Below are 19274 nucleotides of genomic sequence, written 5' to 3' on the forward strand. Positions count from 1 at the left end.
TTCAAGCTACTGGTACTTTAGCTCTGCAAGAATTTCGGCTGTGGATCGATCGTTCCTTTACGACTGATCTAACTAATATACAGGAAAAAAACCTGCAAAATGCTAAGAAATCGGGCGAGTCTTGCGCTCCACAGCAGCATTTCAGTCTTGAAATTCTATTTGACTGGAAATTGTAACCGCATGACGTGCGGCGCTACTTTATTCATCCGCGATTTGTCCACGAATCGGCACGACGTGATACAAATGGGAACTCCTCGTGTCTGTTGGTTTACCGTCAGCGGACGATGCTACGCTTTCAATGCGCTGCAGTCACATCGTCTGGCGCCATTCTGCACGCTGTTTAGACGATGCAGCTCACATTCTCCGAATAACTTCCGCGATACTTCCGATCCAGATCTGAAGCAGGCACGGGAGTGGTTGAAGAATTTTAGCGTGTTCGACATTCCTCGGGATAGATTCGAAATTCGTTTTTCACGATCTAGCGGGCCTGGTGGCCAAAATGTGAACAAGTGTACGTCGCGATCATGTCGCACCAGGTGCAGAACACACCCGTCCTGACTGACTTTGTACGGCAGTGAACACGAAGGCGTTAATTCAATGCAGCTGGGACGCCATGACCTGGATTCCGCCTTCCATTCTTGAGCGCTTAAAGCAGAATGTATGGAGTGTCTTCAAATTGTCTCCGTGTATTGTCACTGACCGCGAGATACAGCATTTTCGGTACCTAACAAAGCACAACAAAGTCGTGGTCCAGGATGATACTACCAGGAGCAGCCAAGGGAATTTGGATGAATGTTTCAAGAAGTTACACAGCCTGATCAAAGAGTGCGCGTTTGTTCCCGATGAAATGTCTGCCGAGACGCAGGAAAAATGGCGTGCAATGTACGCGAATACCCTGAATTCGTCTGAATACCTGCTTGTTACTAATTGTATTTCGTGCAGAGAGAAGAAGACAAACGAAGCGCGTTTGAAAAAGAAGAAATTTGACAGCGAGAAACGCAAGTTCAGAAAGAGTGGGGGAATAGACTGAAAAGTTAACAATGGAGCAGCTTCTGCCTCTGCCTGGCGTCAGTTAACTGTATATAGTTTCTGTGCTTCCATGAACACCCCATGCCACCTTGCCCCATAGCTTCCTTCCACATCGCAAGAGAATATAATCAACTCGACGCTGGGAAGCGGTATGGAAACACCCTAACCCTCCATCACAGACGGTCAAAATCCTCAAGGTCGTGAATGGGCTGACATAAGTTGACAATGGGTAGTTGCTTTGCAAGGGGCAAATATCCCCTGCAAACCATTCAGTCATGCGCTGGCATTGACCGGCGTCAGGCGGTCTCAGAGAACCGATTATCGGACGGGTGAGTGGTTATCAGATCGAAACACGCGTTAAGCGCCCGGCAGAATAGAGTTCCTGAGCCTTCGAACTCTGACGGAATTTTGCGCCCACTCGACGATGATGATGAGTAACGGCGGCAGATCGCACTGTAACATATAATCCCGTCGTATTTTGTCTTCTTGGTTGTCTTTGCCGTCAGCTCGATTTTCGCATCTGTTGTCCTCGTCTCCGACAAGTAATCATGTCTGTTGTCGAAATTACGAGCGAGTCTCAGTTCAACGAGTACACGACCTCGTTGACCTCGTCTACCCCCATCACGATCTCATTCCACACACCCTGGTATGCTCAGGACTACTCACTGACTGCTGGCTTGGTGTGTTTATTCTAATTAATGTTGTCAGGGCTGCACCATGCACTCAAATGAACGCTGTGTTCAGCTATCTGTCGACACTCTATAAGGACATTGCCTTCCTCTCCGTCGATGCGGAAGCACATCCAGAGATCTCGGAGACGTTTGAGGTGTCTGCTGTTCCGTTCTTTGTGTTCATTAAGAATGGCAAAGTTGTGCGTGAGCTATCCGGCGCCGACCCGAAGGAGTTGTCTGCGGCTATTCAGGAAATATCTGGTCAGAAACCAGCAAGTGGCGCCGAAGTGACCACCGCGGCGCCCACAGCACCTACCAGTGGCACAGAGCCGGAAGTCTCGGAGGAAGAGGATTTAAAGGCACGACTCGGGAAGCTCGTGAACGCCGCCCCCGTCATGTTGTTCATGAAGGGCACACCGGCTGCCCCTCAATGCGGTTTTAGCCGACAGCTCGTTGGGATTCTCAGAGACAACCAAGTTCGGTAAGTTGGCCTGGCGCTTTTCACAGATTAGGTTTGTGCTGACTGTTGATTGAAGGTTCGGCTTTTTTGATATACTAAAAGATGATGCGGTGCGCCAGGGCCTCAAGAAGTTTAGCGACTGGCCTACGTTCCCGCAACTGTACGTGAACGGCGAACTGCAAGGCGGCCTTGACATTGTGAAGGAAATTCTTGCGGACGATCCTACTTTCTTCCAGAAGTTGTAGACAAAGTGAAGTAGTTGACGGTTCTGTAGCCACTGTCGGTGTTCCGATAAATGAGCGCGGATGCGCACGAGTTACATAACGGGAACACGGAGTGGCCAATTTTGCTTAGGCGTCTTTGAGATTTATACTACTTTTTTATGTATGCTTAATTTTACTTCCTGGAACGCATGTAACTTTAGTCTATGACATATACAAACACAAGCAAACTACAACTTCCAACTCCAGCCATCTCCAGCCAAAACATATCTATGTAAAATAATCAAATAACAGCTCTCTGAGCCCAATGACTGAGGACAGTGTTGCCCTCTGTCATCTTTCCATTGCGGTTGACAATAACTGCGTGCGAGTGCAGCGAGGAATGAATCTCCACGGCATATTTGTTCCACGGCAACTTGTTCAAAGACTCGCACATGGCGTACTGCTCCTCGAGCAATTCAAGTGAAATCTTTGCTGCCGAAGTTGAGACTGGTGCGCTTCGCTCCTGCTCCTCCAGTGCTTCGCATAGCAGATCAATCGAATAGTACGAGACATTCTTCTGGAGGTCCTCCGAGTCGCTCGTTGAATACATGCTTCCGTCTGCCGCGGTCATGTTGTCAGAATCCAAGTGATCCGCGACAGGATTGTCAAGTAGGCCTTCCACCACATTCTGAGATAGCCCAGCTCCAACATCGTGATGGGCAGTCGAAGTCCGACGCTTTGAGAGCACAGCATTGTCTGGCGACTTGCCATCCGTCAACGACCTTATCCGCAGCTCCGACAACTGCGCTGCCGTTGTTATCGCAATCACCGCAAGAAAAGCAACGAGAGGACCAATTGACACCAGCATTCCAGTGAATACATAATCCCTGGAAGACCAACGTCGTTTATAAGGAACTTCGAGCTGCTTCATCGGCTTCGATAGATCAACAATCACTGGTTCCGAATAGCCTTTGAGATGGTACGGTCGATAGTGCTCCAGGTCACGGAAGGGATCTTGAACAGCGATGAATGCAGTATGGAAAGGAACGGACCTATCGTTGGCAATATTGGCGTACAGCGATATCCGCTTAAACTTCTCCAGCGCTTGATAGTAGCACTCGGAAGGATCCGAAAGCTTAGGTAGAATGCAATCGTCACCTAGAAACAGATCGCGGCCCGACTGACTCAGCAATTTCTTTCCATACATATTAAACATGGACCTGGTAATGCCTTTTGTGCCGATATAAGTTCCAAGATGCGGCGTTGCAAATGTCGTGAAGTTCATAGGCGCAATGGTATCAAAGAATCCGGAGCGAAATAGCTCACCAGCGACATATCTGCCAATTAAGCCTCCGAGAGAGTATCCGATGATGCTAATTTTCGTGATTACGACACCTTCGTCATTCTTGGTATCCTCTATTTTCTCTTTCATCTGTAATTGAGTTAGCAAGTGACGTTCTATCGCAATCAATGCTCGCCGACGCCACATACCTCCTCTATAACCCGGTTGCCACACACAGAGACGCCATCATACGTCAGATTGCCACTGTACGTAGACACTACAAGCACGCTGACGTCGGGATGCTGCTTCAACAGATTCTCCTTCACCATTTCCATATGAGCGGGCTTGCCCCAGAGCCTTGAGAGCAATCGGCGTCAGTAGGATGGTACCGCGATTTCGACGATGAACTTACCCATGAAGAAGAACGAACAAATGGTCTGCGCTCATGATGAAGAACTGATGGTTCAATTTCTCCCGTTTAGCAGAGAGATGGCAACCAGCAGAGACCGGGCTTTTTACCTCCGAGCGAGGTAGAGGGCTTGCTGACGGTGGCTGTCGTTGTGGCGGCAGCCGAGCATCAGCGGGCTTGCACGGCTGATCGTCATCACGTGATCGGCGCGGCTTGCGTGGTTCCTCCGAGCGCGATGCTGGTCCGCGCTGCGGTAGCACGTGATATTAGACTCTCGTAGTCGCGCCCGCCGGACGTGACGGTCGCGTGCAGAACTGCTGCAGACGGCGCAGGAAACGTCAGCGGGGGCATGTTGGCACGCATGCAGCAGCGCCAGAGTAGAGACAGCGTGGCCGCGTGGCGCTTGATTGGTGATCGCGAAGGTATAAACAAATGCGCTGTGCATTGGCAGCTTCGACATATCTCATCAGCAGATCTACTCGTAATAGCAGTTTCGCCAGAGACTACCGCGCAGCGCGTCAAGGTCGCCTCTGCTCGAAGGGACGTTGGTGCTCTGTACACAGCTCAATATCTGCACGATGACTCGGTTTGCAGCGGTCATGTCACCACCGATGAGTCTACCTTCCCACACTACAACTCGGACTGGCCCCGAAGGCTCAGACCAGTGAATCTCCTCATTAATTAGCGTCTGTGCTAGTAGAGGGCTCGTAAAGACGTTTCCCACGTAGTTATCTCGTGAACTGAACGAAGGTGTGGCAGTAGAGCTTGGGTTTCACTGTCTCTATCGCTCATGCATGAGTTACACTGATAGTTACCCTGACCTCGCGACAGCTGTCGTCCGTGCGTTTATACACTCTTCTCCGCGTCTTATCAAGAAGCCCGTCTCACGATATTCGTCTCCCTCTGCTTGACGCGCTTTTTGGTACTGGTGGTTAACTCTTCAGGGCCACTGAACGCCGTACCGGAGGGTACTGCGTGCGACATTCGTCGCCAGGATCCGGACGGTAGCACTCTTTCGCTGCGGCATACGTCCATGTCGTGGTCTTCTGCTTCTGTCGGCGGCGACAAGCCGGACGGCACAATGGACCATTCGGTCTTACCTGCGTATACGGCCGATTTCTCGTCGACACAGCCTCCTCAGCGATCTGGATCTCCGGCGTCTTCGGCCTCTGGTGCGTCTTACGGAAGAGGGCGTCGACCTCGTCGCGGCTCCGTTGCGATCTCCGAATCGAGTTACTATAGTGAGATGGCGCAAGACGGTCCCTTCGATGGGCCTGCCCCCGAAGGCGTGCCGTCCGCTATTTCTTCATTTCCTCATCGCAACTCGACGTCGCGCTCGCGCTCGCGCTCGTTGTCATCGACACGTAGCTTCCGTTTCTTCGATGGTCGTGCGGTCGAACGCGCCAATGAGATTGATATGAACATACATGGCTACAGATACGACGATGCGCTTGAACAGCCATTCGAGAATGGCGGGGAGTATGCAACCGATTTGTCTGCTTTCGAAGCTGGCGGAATGGACTCGGACGACGAAACACACAGCTTGCACTCTGTACTGCCTGATGGCTCTTTCCGTCGTCGCTTGCAGAGTAACGGCTCGATGGATCACAGCAAGCAGTTTAACAATCGGGACTCTACAGCAAGACCACTGCTTAACGGACGCGACTCTTACGATCGGGTGGTTCCTGAGATCTTGCAGCAGACCGTGTATCTTCCCGAAGAAGACATGATCATTGCTCTGGCCGGCTACAAGACCAACAAGCTTCGATATGCTCTATTTTTGTTTCTGTGTCTCGCCACCGGCGGAGTCGTCTATCTGATTTTACGATGGATCCCCAAATGGCGTTTGTATATGATCGGTACAAGGGTTCCGATCTGTAACTGCGACTGGGTTGTCCTCGAGGTGAGCAAATGTGTTGTTCACACACAATGTTCTCTTCTAATACTGTTCGCAGAATCAATGGGGTGAGCTGTCGTTCCATAACATCACGAAGATCTCGTATAATTTCCCGATGTCTACGGTATTCGCCCTCCGCAAAAGCGCAAGCGATCTCACGACCTCGCAAGATGTCCAGGATCCTCTTATCCCGATGCTGCATTATTTTGATTATCGCTATATGCGCCTCTTTTTGCACCCTATTGAAGGAAAATTTGAATTAAATTTTGACTGGAAAGATCCCTCTTGGAGTGATCCGCGACGCTCTCGTCGAGGACTTGACAGCGCGATGGCCGATGAGCGCGCGCTTGTCTTTGGAGAAAACGCTATTGACATTGAGGACAAGACTATCGTGGAACTGTTAGTTGAAGAGGTGCTTCATCCGTTTTATATATTCCAGCTCTTTTCGATGATCCTCTGGTCGCTGGACGAATATTACTATTACGCGACGTGTATTTTCGTCATTTCCGTTATCAGTATTACCAATGCGTTGATCGAAACAAAGACCAACATGACCCGGATGCGCGAAATTTCAAAGTTCGTCTGTAACGTGCGCGTTCTGAGAGACGGATTTTGGGTTATCATCCCTTCGAGCCAAATGGTTCCCGGTGATATCTATGAAATCTCCGATCCGTCGCTAACAGTCTTCCCTTGCGATGCTATTCAACTTACGGGTGACTCTATCGTTAATGAGAGTATGCTTACTGGCGAATCAATACCAGTTACAAAGCTCTCTGCAACCCCGGAAACGTTAAATCTGTTAATGGACTCAAACATGAGCTCAATCGTGCCTGAACTTGCCAAGAACTTTTTATTTTCTGGGACAAAAATTGTGCGAGTTCGAAAGACTACTCGTTCTGAAACCACGACCCAGGCACCGCGAACGGGTAGCAGCAATGCAAATGATGCTAACGATGATGAGGATAACAACAAGGGAGTCGCGTACGCTCTTGTTGTCCGCACGGGATTTAACACTACGAAGGGCGCCCTGGTTCGTTCAATGCTTTTCCCGAAGCCTTCCGGATTTAAGTTCTACAGAGATTCTTTCCGCTACATTGCCGTCATGGCTGCTATGGCTGCCGTTGGATTTGTGTTCTATACAGTCACATTCATCAAACTCGGCCTACCTGCTAGTTTGATTGCATTTAGATCGCTAGATTTGATTACAATTGTCGTGCCTCCGGCTCTTCCTGCTACCCTAACTATCGGCACCAATATTGCGTTATCACGATTGAAGCGCAAGAGCATTTTTTGCATCAGTCCAAATCGTGTCAACGTCGGTGGAAAACTGGATATCGTGTGTTTTGACAAGACTGGAACTTTGACTGAGGAAGGACTTGATGTCTTTGGCGTTCACATTGTTAACAAACGGCAACATATATTCGGTAGTCTTTTAGGTAACGCTTCTGTAGTTCTGCCGACAAATGCCAAAAATATGGACGCGGATTGGGCACTCCAAACAAATATGTTATTTGCAATGGCGACGTGTCATTCGCTTCGATTGATTGACGGTGAATTGCTAGGCGATCCGATGGACTATAAAATGTTCGCATTCACAATGTGGTCATTCGAGGAAGATGGTGAAGTATTCAAACCGTCGAACGAAAGCATTCCAGAGAGCGAATACGACAACCGGTCGCCTTCCATGGATTCACCTATGAGAGCGTCTAGCGAACTAGGTGTGACAGTTGTTCATCCGCCGCCTTCGCTAGCCCGCGCTTTGATTGCGTCGTATACCCATGCGGAAGACAAGGGGCTAGTCCAGGCTGACTTGGGAATCGTTCGCTCGTTTGAATTTGTTTCTGGTCTTCGTCGGATGAGTGTTCTGGTTCGCCGTTTGCACGATCCGGACCTATTGGCTTATGTGAAGGGTGCGCCTGAAGTCATGCCAAGTATTTGCAGACCTGAGACACTTCCTGATGACTATAATGAGCTTCTTCAGAACTACACTCACAAAGGCTATCGTGTTATTGGTGTGGCTTTTAAGAAGCTTCGTCGGGTCAATTGGCTGAAGGCGCAGAAGCTGAAGCGAGAAGATGTGGAAGCTGATCTTGAGTTTGTTGGCTTGATTGTGTTTGAGAACAAGCTGAAGCCATCTACCGCGTCGATCATTAATGAGTTGGATGAAGCAAATATTCGAACTGTGATGTGCACTGGGGATAACGTTCTCACTGCAATTAGCGTCGGAAGGGAGTGCGGACTCGTTAACAGGACTGCGCTAGTATTTGCACCACATATTGACGAGGCATTGGCCAGTCTGGGAGCTCATAGCTCGGCGGATGTTCTTCGATGGGAATGCATTGACGATCCACGGGTTGTGTTGGACTCGACTACACTTTTACCGCGACCAACTCCAGGTTCCGTCATGGCAGACCTACAGCGAGACCACGAATATGGTTCGTTACGAAACTATACTCTGGCAGTCACCGGAGATGCGTTCCGCTGGATAATAAATCATGGAAGCGAGACAACCATTCAGAGAATGCTTATCCAAGCTAGCATTTATGCGCGCATGTCGCCCGATGAGAAGCACGAGCTCGTGGAAAAACTTCAGGGAATCGACTACACTGTTTGCTTCTGCGGTGACGGTGCTAATGACTGCGGCGCTCTCAAGGCTGCCGATGTTGGAATCTCGTTGTCAGAGGCAGAGGCATCCGTCGCGGCGCCATTCACAAGCAGAATTTTTGAGATCTCTTGCGTTCCGGATGTCATTCGTGAGGGCCGCGCATCGTTGGTTACAAGCTTTTCTTGTTTCAAGTACATGTCTCTATACTCCGCCATCCAGTTCTCGACCGTTGGTATTTTGTACGGATCCGGCACAAACTTGGGTGACTTCCAATTTCTTATGATCGACATGTTCCTGATCTTACCTATTGCGGTGTTCAGTAAGTACTTGCATCTTTTCGTTGAGTAAAGTGCTAACTTCAATTAGTGGCATGGTCAAATCCGTATCCTGTACTGAGCACCAAGCGACCAACTGCGAATCTTGTGTCGCAGAAGATTTTGGTGAATTTGATAGGCCAAATTGTGATCAACGTTGGCTTTCAGTTTTTGATTTGGAGACTGGTCAAGCAGCAGCCATTCTATACACCGCCGGTGCCAGGATCTGACGACAGTCATGTGCAGAGCTCAGACAATACTGCCCTATTTCTGGCGTCATGCTTCCAGTATATTTTTATTGCCATGGTGCTTAGTGTTGGTCCACCTTACCGAGAGGCTATGACTAAGAACAGTAAGTTTAGCATTTGCTTCTTGTTTTAGCTCTGAATTAGCTAACGCTTCTACAGTACCATTCATGGCTACGATTGTTGTAACTACCACGTTGATTATTTGCGTTCTCTTCGTTCCTCCCCGGTGGATTTTCAATTTGCTTGTGCTGACGGACATGTCTTTCTTCTTTAAGGGCGTGATCCTCGTCGTGGGTGCCATCAACTTTGTGGGATCTATGGCAGGGGAGAAATACGTCTTCCCCATGTTAGCATCTTCGATGACAAATATGCGAAGATACATCCGTGGCGGACGTCGGAAGGTCCGCAAGCAATTTAAAGTACTTTCGGAAGAGCACGAAAAGGAGTTGAGCTGTTTGTGAGTTTTAGGCTAAAAAGTTGGTATGTTGGAGCATAACAAAAGAATGAAATGAATGCTTCTGCTTGAATGGGTTGATCGCTTAATAGATGTTTCTCGATATTCATGTTTAGACCGGTTAAGATGCGCTGTAATGAAAATCGCGTTCTCGATCGCATAATGAATAAATTTCTTGAAACCCTGCATACTAAAACAAAAGCAGCAAGACATCAGTTTGCATAAAATATTTAGATTATGATACATGCTCTTTGTCCTGTAGCCACGAAACCCGGAATTGTAAACTGTTCTATCCTGTGTGTGAGCAATTGACTTAATGGTGCTCAGCTTTATGCTCGTCCTGGTGAGCTGGTCCGTGATGGCCCTCCCATGGGTGTCGGAACCCCTGTAAAATTAAAAATTAGTACTTTAAGATGACAGAACTATCACAGCCATGTCGTCTGGTGTGCAAACCGATCGGCATAATCGTGCGAACGTACAAACATAACCGGGGCATCCTATATCGTCCAGCGTTAGTACTCTTCCAGAGATATCTCGATAAATGCGTATGTAGCAAAGTTAATAGCGCACCTGCTTTAATCTGTACATAATCCAAAACCACATTGAACCGCCGAGAATGATGTTCGAGACGCGGTAAAGCATACGCGGGGGGTGAATCGAGATCGGACCCGAGTAAGTCTTCGGTCCGTGTCCGTGTCCGCCGGCCATTTTAAATGTGCTGCAATTATTCAAAAAGCGTTAGCGATTTTCAATGTTGGCTTATGTGTCTGCTGGTCCCCCGTAGTTGATATGAAGCAAAGGGAGCTGTCTGCATCCTTTGAACGGACGGTCCACTCTTCCGTGGAAGATGAAACTCACGCCATACAATCGAAAGTAGCAGTTGAACGTGTAATAAAGACGTACCGATATTTTAGCAAAAAAGAAAAACCGAAGGCCGTTGTGTGAACGTCGAGATATTAGAATGGTGTCTACCGGAGGACTACTTCGTGGTCATTCAAGCCAGATGAATTGTGATTGGCCAGATTCGCCGCAGCGCCGCGACCGATGTGAACGTCAAGGGTATTGAACTGAAAATTCAAGATTACCCTACGTTGGGAGTCTATAATCTCGCTTTGGGCGGTCAGGCAAGTAGTTCGCGACACTACGGATCAGCTTTATCACCCGCCTTTCAAGGTGAGCTTAAGATGTCGAGACGGTTCTTCCTTAGAATAATGCCTCCGGTTGTTGCTGGAGCTGCTGGCGTGTATAGTGGTTTGTTCTCCTGCGTGTGGAAAGTACGGGGTTGCAGCTGATCATTCCCTGTCTTGAATTCACAGGATTTGAAATTTTTGAGCCAATGTTCCGGTAAATTGCCTAATATATACCCTGCTGATTGAATTAGGTCTAATTGTTGGTGTAGGGAAGAGCGAGATCGGATGATCCAGGAAGGAAAGTTAATTCTACCTGAAGAACTTGGTGATGAGCCCGTAGGCACTACACCATCTGGAGATATCCCACTTGCTGCGGCAAATTTAACTATATCGAATGTGCAGCAGATCAATCCGATCGAACCGCTGGTCGAATATGGCGGCAACGACAAATCTTATTTCTACTACTTACGACATCCGACATCTCTGTTTTATCGAGAGAGGCCGATTGCCGTTAGAGACATCGAAGACAAGGGCGTCGAGAGCAAAGGAAAGGAGTAACAGATTTCGGGTCATTTTGGAGGTTACCTGTACATTCGGTTTAATGTTGTAAATAGATATCGCAGTACATCAACGACTTTTTAGCGAAGAATGTTTGCATCTGTAATCTGAGTTTAACGGCAAGAAGTATCCGGATATGATTCAGAATACACCAGAGCGGTAACGATTCTTCATTTCGTATATTGATACAGGTATATTACAGGTATATCAGCTCCAACAGTGATAGCTTTAGACACGTGGAATCTCAAAACTGCTGCTGAAGTCGGTTCTTTGGAACTAGAGAAGATATGACATCCGTTATCTAAGCACTGGTAGTTCAGGATATCCATAGCACCTCGCAAAAATGACCAAGCAGTCCGTACGTCTAGTATACTTCATAAGATGCAACGAATATCACATTTCAAGAACACAGCAAGCACACCGGTCGTGGAAGTCTAAGAACGAGGTAAGGGTTTTGTGGCGGGTGAAAACATGCAATCCGCGTAATGAGAGCGTGTAACCCACAAGCCGCAGGTCACAATATCGAATCTAAAGAGTCGGCAGGAGCTCTGACTGCTTGATTATAAACCGAGCAATCGTGAAGGACTCTAATTGTAGAGCTACATTTGGAATCATCGCATATCAGAATGAGTACGCTACCACTGAAACTGCCGTGATCCGAATCAGCTGGTGACTAACACTTGACACAGATAGAGATGTTCAGCGCGGTTTGAATGACAGGTTTTACGAGAAGAGAAAGGCCGCAGCTTTAGAATTAGAGAAGTGCATTCGGCAGTGCGTTGAGGAAAAGGATTACGCCAAGATCCGGTCAATTGTTGATCAACTATGTCATGAGTTTGCTTATGCGGTTCACCAGCCGAATGCACGCAACGGTGGTCTTATTGGTCTTGCGGCGTCCGCCATTGCACTGGGACCGAATGTGGCCGAATATTTGGAAGATATCATACCCCCGGTGCTAGCTTGTTTTGGAGATCAGGATGCTCGAGTGCGGTACTACGCTTGCGAGAGCATGTACAACATCGCAAAGGTTGCCAAGGGTGAAATTCTGCTATATTTCAACGAGATTTTCGATGCTCTCTGTAGACTTGCCGCAGATTCAGAATTGACGGTCAAGAACGGTGCGGACCTTTTAGACAGGCTTATCAAAGACATCGTCGCGGAAAAAGCCGCTACTTATGTCTCCGTCATTCATACGACGCCAGAACCAATTCCGCCTGACCCAGCGGCTTCAGAGACGGATCCGTCAAAGCCTGTGTTGGCACATGAGCCAGTTCAAGATCCATCAAATGACCAGGCTTTTTCGTTGGCGCGATTTATACCACTCCTCACGGACAGAATATACGTCATTAACCCTTTCACCAGAATGTTCTTGGTCTCATGGATTACGCTTCTAGATTCTATTCCTGATCTGGAACTTGTTTCGTATTTACCTGAAATTATCGGTGGATTATTGAATTTCCTTAGTGACACGAATGAAGATGTTCGGATAGCGACCGAAGGAGCACTAGATGGATTTTTGGCGGAAATTACACGCATTTCTGAGCTGAAGAGATCTGTTAACGAAATCAGAGCCGAGCGCGCATTTCAGCAAAGGGAATTAGAAGCCCAACTTGTGCCAGTCATTGAGGCTGCAAGTTCGGCGAACGGAGCAGATGTGACAAAGCAAGATACCAAACTCACTGACCCAGTCGCGGATAAGCCCAAACCGGATGCAGATGCGGCATCTCCTAATAGCGAGTTAGTTGTTGCTACTGCGGACTCAGTTCAAGACGATGCCCCGACGGACGAAGGTACTGAGAGCGTCGACGCTGGTCCTGCTATTGACGAAGAAGAGCAGAATAATATGGAAAACACTATCATGGAAGGCGTATATCTGCCGGGCCAGGACGTGAAAGTTGATTTTGCCAAAGTCATTGACATTCTACTATCGCATCTGGATTCTACTGAGCAAGAAATCCAACTCACGGTCCTAAAGTGGATTGAGGCCTTTTTTGATATTTCGCCGGACGATTTACTTCCATTTGTTCCGCGGTTCCTCTCACTCCTTCTGCCAACTATGGCACACGACAATGAACAACTTCGAAAAGCTGCCGCTAGAGTGAACACAGAGCTGATGCAGCTAATCATGTCGTTACCCGACAGCACTTCTAAAGCTATGTCGCGGTCACAGATCCAGGATGGCGAAGAGAACGAAAATTATTCGTCAACGCCCGCCACGCCACTTTGGTCGGGCACAGGACATCGAAGTTTATCGCCTCGTCCAAACAGAAGCTTGTCACCGCCCGCTGCATTTGGTCGGCGATCAATTTCAACAGAGCGGAGAGGCCGCGAAGAGGAGAGTCTGATGACGAAGTTAGCATCCACGAATCTGGCGAATCCTGCTCCCCGCTATGCTCCTTATGCTGCTCCTTCTGCACCAGTAGATGAAAGTCAAGCCATCACATCTACCACGTCCGGCCGGTTTATCTCGGCTCAGCAAATCGAGTTATTGCTCGACTACCCTGCAACTGTCAATGCTCTCACATTACATTTTTTGAACGAGAGGGAGGAGACGCGAGTCGCTGCTCTGGATTGGTTGATCATGTTGCATAGAAAGGCGTCGCGGAAGATATTAGCCATTAACGACGGTACTTTCCCGGCATTGTTGAAAACATTGTCTGACTCTAGCGATCTTGTGGTTACAAAAGATTTGCAGTTACTGGCACAAATTTCTTACAATTCAGAGGACGAATATTTCGCATCATTTATGTTGAATTTACTCTCTCTATTCAGTACTGACAGAAAGTTACTGGAGACAAGAGGAAATTTGATTATCCGACAACTATGTGTCAGTTTGAATTCTGAACGCATTTATCGGACATTGGCTGAGATCCTGGAACGTGACGATGACGTCGAATTTGCGAGTATTATGATCCAAAACTTGAACAACAATCTTATTACCGCTCCAGAGCTTCAGGGATTGAGACGCAGACTCCGAAATCTCGACACAAAGGATGGAACCAATTTCTTTGTAACATTATTTCGCTCGTGGTGTCACAATGCAGTTGCTACGTTTTCACTGTGCTTGCTTGCGCAGGCGTATGAGCAGGCGTTTCATCTATTGCAGATTTTTGCAGATCTGGAGATTACTGTGTCCTTGCTGATTCAAGTGGACAAATTGATTCAGCTCTTGGAGTCGCCAGTATTTACGTGTGAGTAGTCTTCATGTTTGGTTCTGAAAGTACTGTGACATAGTATTAACTTTGAAACTGTTTTAGATCTTCGTCTGCAATTACTTGAACCTGAAAAATATCCATTTTTGTATCGGTGCCTGTACGGTCTTCTGATGTTGTTGCCTCAATCCTCAGCATTCGCTACCCTGCGGAATCGATTGAATTCAGTTAGTGCCATCGGGTATTTGCATATAGTCCCGCAGCCGGCGATGATATCGTCCTCGTCTAATGTGGCGAATCCCGCAACGACAGGGAAGCAAGCTGTCTTCAATAGGTTCAAAGGTCGGATTGATGAGTCGCGATGGAATGACTTACTCGATAAATTCCGCACTGTTCAAATGAAGCATGAGCGCCAACGTCGACATGCCCAGTCCAGAGCTGGGTTGTCTGCTCTTGATATTCCTAACAGTACTAGTCACCGCGCTACGACTTCCTCCACGCCACAGCCTCAACCTCCGCAGCAGGTTCAGGCGCAGATGTCAACACATCACCATAGATCGGGACTATCGTTCATGTCTGGCGGAAAGCCTTTTAGCGCGACAGCGTTTGGGAACAACGCCGTGTTTGGAGGTGTGTCGAGCAGCAGTGTCAGAGATCAGCCAAGGCTAGCAAAGTCAGGCAAGAAGTGAAGGTGGAACGTCTGTATATGGTATATGTTACGATGTTGGAAGTCTGTTTGTAATGTCGGCTCTGTCGTATGACAGCCAAATGCAATGATATATAACTAAATACATAGTTTCAATTCTCCACCTCAATGTCGCTGCTGAGTTTATATGCCGTTTCCATATAAGTATTAGAAGCGAACTCATGATGAACTCCTCCGTGCAGAGGCAGCAGCAGCAGCAGCACGATTTTGCCCCTGAATACCCTAACCCCATGAGCTACTCACCTTCACCTTCGATTTTTTTTTAATTCTCACTGACAGAGCGCGCGTGAGATCGGCTGACAGCGTTGCTGCGTGCTGGAATTACTCTTTCAACCGGGCCAAAGACGTCGCCACATAACTAATGGACTTGTCGTTGGGTCCAGACTTTCAATGTGGCCGGTACAAGGAGCATATGGAGTTCGTCTAGATTACGGTACACCTGGAGCTGCTCTCTACGCTCCCAGTCTGGCGAGCGATGGCGAGTCGTGGATATATCCTAAGTTGCATGATAATGGTAGTAACTATTTTTGAAGCATCTTTTGAAGTGATACTAATAACAGCTACTCCAGGAGTGAAATTTAGACATTGCAACTATCACCGCGTTTGGGCTGCCGGCTCGCGGGCCACTGCAGACGACAGAAGTCACTTTCCACTTGACTTTGCACGGCGGCAGCTGGTATGTATAATATTTAGTGGTTCACACCCTACAACAGTAGTAACTAGGTCTTTTTAGGGTGTTGTGGCTCCGGAAACATTTGTACCAGGATCGGTTCTGCGGACTGTCACAGCGGACTCTGCGAGACAAGAACTGCCTCCTCTGGTTCATCCACTACAGAGCGACTTACTTGATTACGGCTTTCTCAGAGATTACTCGAGCGACAGTCGCAAGAGATGCATGGCATACGTGAGCGGGATCAATGGTTCAGTGATCAATTTTGCAGCAATCAAAACAACGGTTTACGCGGCCGATTCCGGCTACACGAATATAGAAGTGCCAGAAATCTCCGCTACTCATAAGTTGGATATGAATAGTGAAATACTCGGTATCAAGTTTTCAGGGAACTGGTTTTCTGACAATGCAAGGGGTATATTTGGGCTCTTCTCTCTCTGGCACGGGGACTCTGCTAATGTAGTCTATAGCTTTCGTCGCTATCCGAACCACTTCCGATTGTCACTTCTATAGACCCGGAATGGCTGTTTCAGAATTCGGCAACTTTAAATACGTCTCCGCAGATTACCTGTTGCATATTAGCAAGAGAATGGGACAGACTTACTCAGACGTTACATGCAACCCGTGGTATTGGAAACAAGCGGGAGTAATTGATACCACGGGTACCTTTGGAGTTTATGAAATTGGAGAGATATTGGACAACAGATTTTCAACTTTAATGCAAATGCGAGATGTCACGGAGAACACAAGGGCACACAAGATTCAATGGGGTCTAGATCTGAATCATGTCCTTGTATACAATCGAGGCAGCATTCAGTCGTTCGATATTCGAGGAACGGCCAAAAGTACTTCTTTGATGTATACGCCAAAAAGTACTGCTGCAATATGCGATATTAAATCTATCCCTGGACGACCGAACGAAATATTTGTCGCGATGTCAGACTGCTTGTCATGGATGGACCTGAGAATGTTTCCGAAGGAATCGTTAAGCTGGGCACATTACAAGGTTACCGATGGTATACGATCGCTAAGGTGCTCGCCGTTCACGGTTGACGACGGTACGTGTATTTATATGAGCTAGTGATGTGGTGTGGCCTGTGCACTAACAATCTCTGCAGATTCCTATTGTTTACTATATTCAAGCGCCGACCAAATCACGAGTTGCTATCAGTTTGGTTTGCGTGACGATATTCCTGTTTCTCTTGACGATCCTTATATATTTCAATGTGAAAAAGAGGTCCGATCATTGGATATGATTACAATTCCACTGAAGTTTCCTCGCACATCTATCAAGGACAATCTTCCCAAACTTATTACCACGTTCCAGCTGCTCATGGATTATAGCTTGATTCAGAACGTATACTTTTCGGACTCAGGCTTGGTGTCACCAAAGGCTTTGGATATTATCGCTGATTCACGAGAGTCGACGGCGCTGCGGCGCAAGCCGCTGCCGGAGGCTGATTATAACGAAATTCCAGGGTTTCGAGCTGTTGATTTAAGCGCTGTGTATGAAGCTGCGTTTGTCGAAGACGATGACGGTTTGGTTCCGATGGAAAATTCTGCATTTTTTCACGGTCTGCAAGAGGAACTCCATGAAGTATCTAAATTAACATCTGTCAGATTGCACTCACTTCATGAATTACCGATTACGAATAACACTGTTTCTGACATCTCAAGCTTTTCGTCGGAGTTAAACCATTTGCCAATACAGACCATATTACGAGGTTTTTCGGTATCTCGAAATTATATTGGAAATCTTCCATATATTGCGTCCGCTAGCTCAAATGCACAAGACATATACGCTATGCTGATGACGACATGGGTCCAACCATTATCAACAGATTTCCGTGAAGTTACGCTTCGAATTTCAGGCGACCTCAAGGCGAGTGTAATGACAGTGGATCCTATTCCAATAAAGGTCCGGCTTCGGCGTGAACGCATTGCTCGCAAGATTGCGGCAGATATTGCCTTAGGATCTGTGGTATTGGTAGACGATGATGGCTTTGGAGATGGCGTGTTTGGCGAGCTATCGAAATACGTAGATTTCAAACGGCCACATGATAATACTGCGCCGAATGAGAACATGACACAGCTAACAGCTAGTTGGGAAATTTAATGAGACGTTGGACGTCGGATTTTAACGTATTTTTGGCTATGTTTACGGGATCTGATGGGAGTTTGTGTATAGATTTGCTACTTTATAGTAGAGTAGGAGATGATAATAACAAAAGAACGCATATTAATATTATCGGTGATTCGATCTAGATGTGGCTGTTTCGTAGAGCTGCGCAACTGTGGTCTTCAGCGTGCGCACGGCCAGTCAGTATATCAATTATCAATATCATAGACCAAATAAATATCATAATGTTGCTGACATACCGCCAAAAGATCGGGAGCCACACCAAGCTCACACAGTTTGGTGCAGAGCTCGAAAGAAGTCCTGTCCAGACCCGTGTCAAGCAGCAAAGATATCTCGTACAGAGTATTGAGCACGTCCCGAGACTTGCTTGGAGACGTAGGCGCTGTTGATGATATCTTTGCTTCGTCTCTCGCAGAATTCGCCGGCATGTCTCGGATTCTGGGAAAGCGATCGCGGAAGTGACTATCGTTGGACATACGCGTCGACGCGTCAAACACGCGTGCTACGGTTAGGGTTTTCAAAATCTAGATAGATCAATGGTCGTTGCAGCTTTCGAGTCTACAACCACAATGGTCGCACTCATCAGAAGCTTAGCCGTGAGTAGCAGCTGGAAAATTTGATTTCTCTATTCTCTCTGCTAACGTGATTGAACTAATCACAGGACCCCGATTGCGTTATCAAGTCAGCCGCATCGTACGACTCTGTTCTGTATCACTGCGACAATTCTAAGTGGATTGGGCAGAAGCGGTATGGCAAGAAGAGTGGTCTGCGAATAGCTGTTTCTTTCGGTGCTGGATGCTGGTGGACACAAGATGTACCGTCTGCGCTTGCTTGTGTCTGAAGTAACTTCATAATATCAACAGTTCGACTAACCACATATATCCCGCTGCCGTCTAGATCTCTTTGCTACTACTGTGGTATCTGCAAGAGTGTGCGACCATGTGTGTTAGGCTAGGGCCATGTCTGGGGGTGCAGGTCAAATCGTTTGATGCGTCGTGTACTTGGCCATAATGTCAACAATACTCTGTCTGAATCCCGACTCCCACCGTGGCTATAAATTCCCCGACACCCCACCGTTCCCTCGTTTCCTTTTGGTTTTTCCTCATCTTCTACTTACACCCGCACAGCTTTTGTTGATATGGCGCTATTGTTGTCGACGTACGAGATCCCGATGTCTGCTGCAAAGTGGAGTGCATAAGCTCGCTATTCTCGCTTGCTCACGTCGTGTAGATTGCGTTGCTGGCGGGCGAAATATCTGGGGAATCAGAAGACGGCATGCGGTAACTTGCATATGTTTCGTGACTGGACGGTTCACGCGCCAATACCAGATTCAGCATGCGCCTGTC

General features: G+C 47.6%; 9 protein-coding genes across 9 annotated transcripts; 6 read left to right on the top strand and 3 right to left on the bottom strand.

Moving 5' to 3' along the window:
* Window positions 1–232: 232 nt before the first annotated feature.
* Window positions 233–1450, top strand: V1518DRAFT_409154 (uncharacterized protein). Its single transcript, XM_066902298.1, has 5 exons — window positions 233–511; window positions 576–658; window positions 713–882; window positions 943–1178; window positions 1263–1450. Exons 1-4 carry the CDS (start codon window positions 244–246, stop codon window positions 1028–1030), a joined length of 609 nt encoding a protein of 202 aa, XP_066762046.1. The 5' UTR covers window positions 233–243; the 3' UTR covers window positions 1031–1178; window positions 1263–1450.
* On the top strand, window positions 1451–2617 carry V1518DRAFT_409158 (thioredoxin-like protein). The gene is made up of 3 exons (XM_066902299.1): window positions 1451–1675; window positions 1738–2181; window positions 2237–2617. Exons 1-3 carry the CDS (start codon window positions 1578–1580, stop codon window positions 2403–2405), a joined length of 711 nt encoding a protein of 236 aa, XP_066762047.1. The 5' UTR covers window positions 1451–1577; the 3' UTR covers window positions 2406–2617.
* V1518DRAFT_409159 (putative serine esterase-domain-containing protein) lies at window positions 2545–4206 on the bottom strand. Its single transcript, XM_066902300.1, has 3 exons — window positions 4058–4206; window positions 3855–4002; window positions 2545–3795 (listed from the first exon to the last, which is right to left on the bottom strand). Exons 1-3 carry the CDS (start codon window positions 4090–4092, stop codon window positions 2665–2667), a joined length of 1314 nt encoding a protein of 437 aa, XP_066762048.1. The 5' UTR covers window positions 4093–4206; the 3' UTR covers window positions 2545–2664.
* A 670-nt stretch (window positions 4207–4876) lies between these two features.
* Window positions 4877–9773, top strand: V1518DRAFT_409163 (uncharacterized protein). The gene is made up of 4 exons (XM_066902301.1): window positions 4877–5957; window positions 6010–8875; window positions 8923–9222; window positions 9278–9773. Exons 1-4 carry the CDS (start codon window positions 5088–5090, stop codon window positions 9577–9579), a joined length of 4338 nt encoding a protein of 1445 aa, XP_066762049.1. The 5' UTR covers window positions 4877–5087; the 3' UTR covers window positions 9580–9773.
* A 112-nt stretch (window positions 9774–9885) lies between these two features.
* V1518DRAFT_424628 (uncharacterized protein) lies at window positions 9886–10280 on the bottom strand (the record flags this gene model as incomplete). The annotated part of the gene is made up of 3 exons (XM_066905871.1): window positions 9886–9957; window positions 10052–10069; window positions 10143–10280. The coding sequence occupies 3 exons, from the start codon at window positions 10278–10280 to the stop codon at window positions 9886–9888; spliced, it is 228 nt and encodes a 75-aa protein (XP_066762050.1).
* An 81-nt stretch (window positions 10281–10361) lies between these two features.
* V1518DRAFT_403016 (uncharacterized protein) lies at window positions 10362–11260 on the top strand (the record flags this gene model as incomplete). The annotated part of the gene is made up of 5 exons (XM_066901857.1): window positions 10362–10460; window positions 10487–10561; window positions 10595–10823; window positions 10889–10916; window positions 10972–11260. 5 exons carry the CDS (start codon window positions 10362–10364, stop codon window positions 11258–11260), a joined length of 720 nt encoding a protein of 239 aa, XP_066762051.1.
* A 626-nt stretch (window positions 11261–11886) lies between these two features.
* V1518DRAFT_403017 (vacuolar protein 14 C-terminal Fig4p binding-domain-containing protein) lies at window positions 11887–15101 on the top strand (the record flags this gene model as incomplete). The annotated part of the gene is made up of 3 exons (XM_066901858.1): window positions 11887–11890; window positions 11950–14451; window positions 14518–15101. The coding sequence occupies 3 exons, from the start codon at window positions 11887–11889 to the stop codon at window positions 15099–15101; spliced, it is 3090 nt and encodes a 1029-aa protein (XP_066762052.1).
* A 287-nt stretch (window positions 15102–15388) lies between these two features.
* On the top strand, window positions 15389–18024 carry V1518DRAFT_409174 (RNA polymerase I-specific transcription initiation factor RRN6-like protein). Its single transcript, XM_066902302.1, has 5 exons — window positions 15389–15632; window positions 15688–15794; window positions 15852–16203; window positions 16259–16846; window positions 16907–18024. Exons 1-5 carry the CDS (start codon window positions 15509–15511, stop codon window positions 17902–17904), a joined length of 2169 nt encoding a protein of 722 aa, XP_066762053.1. The 5' UTR covers window positions 15389–15508; the 3' UTR covers window positions 17905–18024.
* Window positions 17960–18496, bottom strand: V1518DRAFT_409175 (uncharacterized protein). Its single transcript, XM_066902303.1, has 2 exons — window positions 18168–18496; window positions 17960–18087 (listed from the first exon to the last, which is right to left on the bottom strand). Exons 1-2 carry the CDS (start codon window positions 18402–18404, stop codon window positions 18034–18036), a joined length of 291 nt encoding a protein of 96 aa, XP_066762054.1. The 5' UTR covers window positions 18405–18496; the 3' UTR covers window positions 17960–18033.
* Window positions 18497–19274: the final 778 nt, after the last annotated feature.

This window comes from Limtongia smithiae, assembly GCF_038497785.1.
Source record: "Limtongia smithiae strain NRRL Y-17922 unplaced genomic scaffold V1518scaffold_1, whole genome shotgun sequence".
NCBI classification, from domain to species: Eukaryota; Fungi; Ascomycota; class Lipomycetes; order Lipomycetales; family Lipomycetaceae; genus Limtongia; species Limtongia smithiae.

Coding starts and splice junctions, on each gene's coding strand:
- V1518DRAFT_409154 (XM_066902298.1), top strand. CDS start 244: ATGGGAACTCCTCGTGTCTGTTGGTTTACCGTCAGCGGACGATGCTAC. Junction 512..575: donor TGGCCAAAATGTGAACAAGT/GTACGTCGCGAT, acceptor TTTGTACGGCAG/TGAACACGAAGGCGTTAATT. Junction 659..712: donor TTGAGCGCTTAAAGCAGAAT/GTATGGAGTGTC, acceptor CGCGAGATACAG/CATTTTCGGTACCTAACAAA.
- V1518DRAFT_409158 (XM_066902299.1), top strand. CDS start 1,578: ATGTCTGTTGTCGAAATTACGAGCGAGTCTCAGTTCAACGAGTACACG. Junction 1,676..1,737: donor ATCTCATTCCACACACCCTG/GTATGCTCAGGA, acceptor TAATGTTGTCAG/GGCTGCACCATGCACTCAAA. Junction 2,182..2,236: donor CTCAGAGACAACCAAGTTCG/GTAAGTTGGCCT, acceptor TGTTGATTGAAG/GTTCGGCTTTTTTGATATAC.
- V1518DRAFT_409159 (XM_066902300.1), bottom strand. CDS start 4,092: ATGAGCGCAGACCATTTGTTCGTTCTTCTTCATGG. Junction 4,003..4,057: donor TTGTTCGTTCTTCTTCATGG/GTAAGTTCATCG, acceptor ATTGCTCTCAAG/GCTCTGGGGCAAGCCCGCTC. Junction 3,796..3,854: donor GCAACCGGGTTATAGAGGAG/GTATGTGGCGTC, acceptor ACTCAATTACAG/ATGAAAGAGAAAATAGAGGA.
- V1518DRAFT_409163 (XM_066902301.1), top strand. CDS start 5,088: ATGTCGTGGTCTTCTGCTTCTGTCGGCGGCGACAAGCCGGACGGCACA. Junction 5,958..6,009: donor GCGACTGGGTTGTCCTCGAG/GTGAGCAAATGT, acceptor TACTGTTCGCAG/AATCAATGGGGTGAGCTGTC. Junction 9,223..9,277: donor AGAGGCTATGACTAAGAACA/GTAAGTTTAGCA, acceptor ACGCTTCTACAG/TACCATTCATGGCTACGATT.
- V1518DRAFT_409174 (XM_066902302.1), top strand. CDS start 15,509: ATGTGGCCGGTACAAGGAGCATATGGAGTTCGTCTAGATTACGGTACA. Junction 15,795..15,851: donor ACTTTGCACGGCGGCAGCTG/GTATGTATAATA, acceptor AGGTCTTTTTAG/GGTGTTGTGGCTCCGGAAAC. Junction 16,847..16,906: donor GCCGTTCACGGTTGACGACG/GTACGTGTATTT, acceptor CAATCTCTGCAG/ATTCCTATTGTTTACTATAT.
- V1518DRAFT_409175 (XM_066902303.1), bottom strand. CDS start 18,404: ATGTCCAACGATAGTCACTTCCGCGATCGCTTTCCCAGAATCCGAGAC. Junction 18,088..18,167: donor TGGCTCCCGATCTTTTGGCG/GTATGTCAGCAA, acceptor CGCACGCTGAAG/ACCACAGTTGCGCAGCTCTA.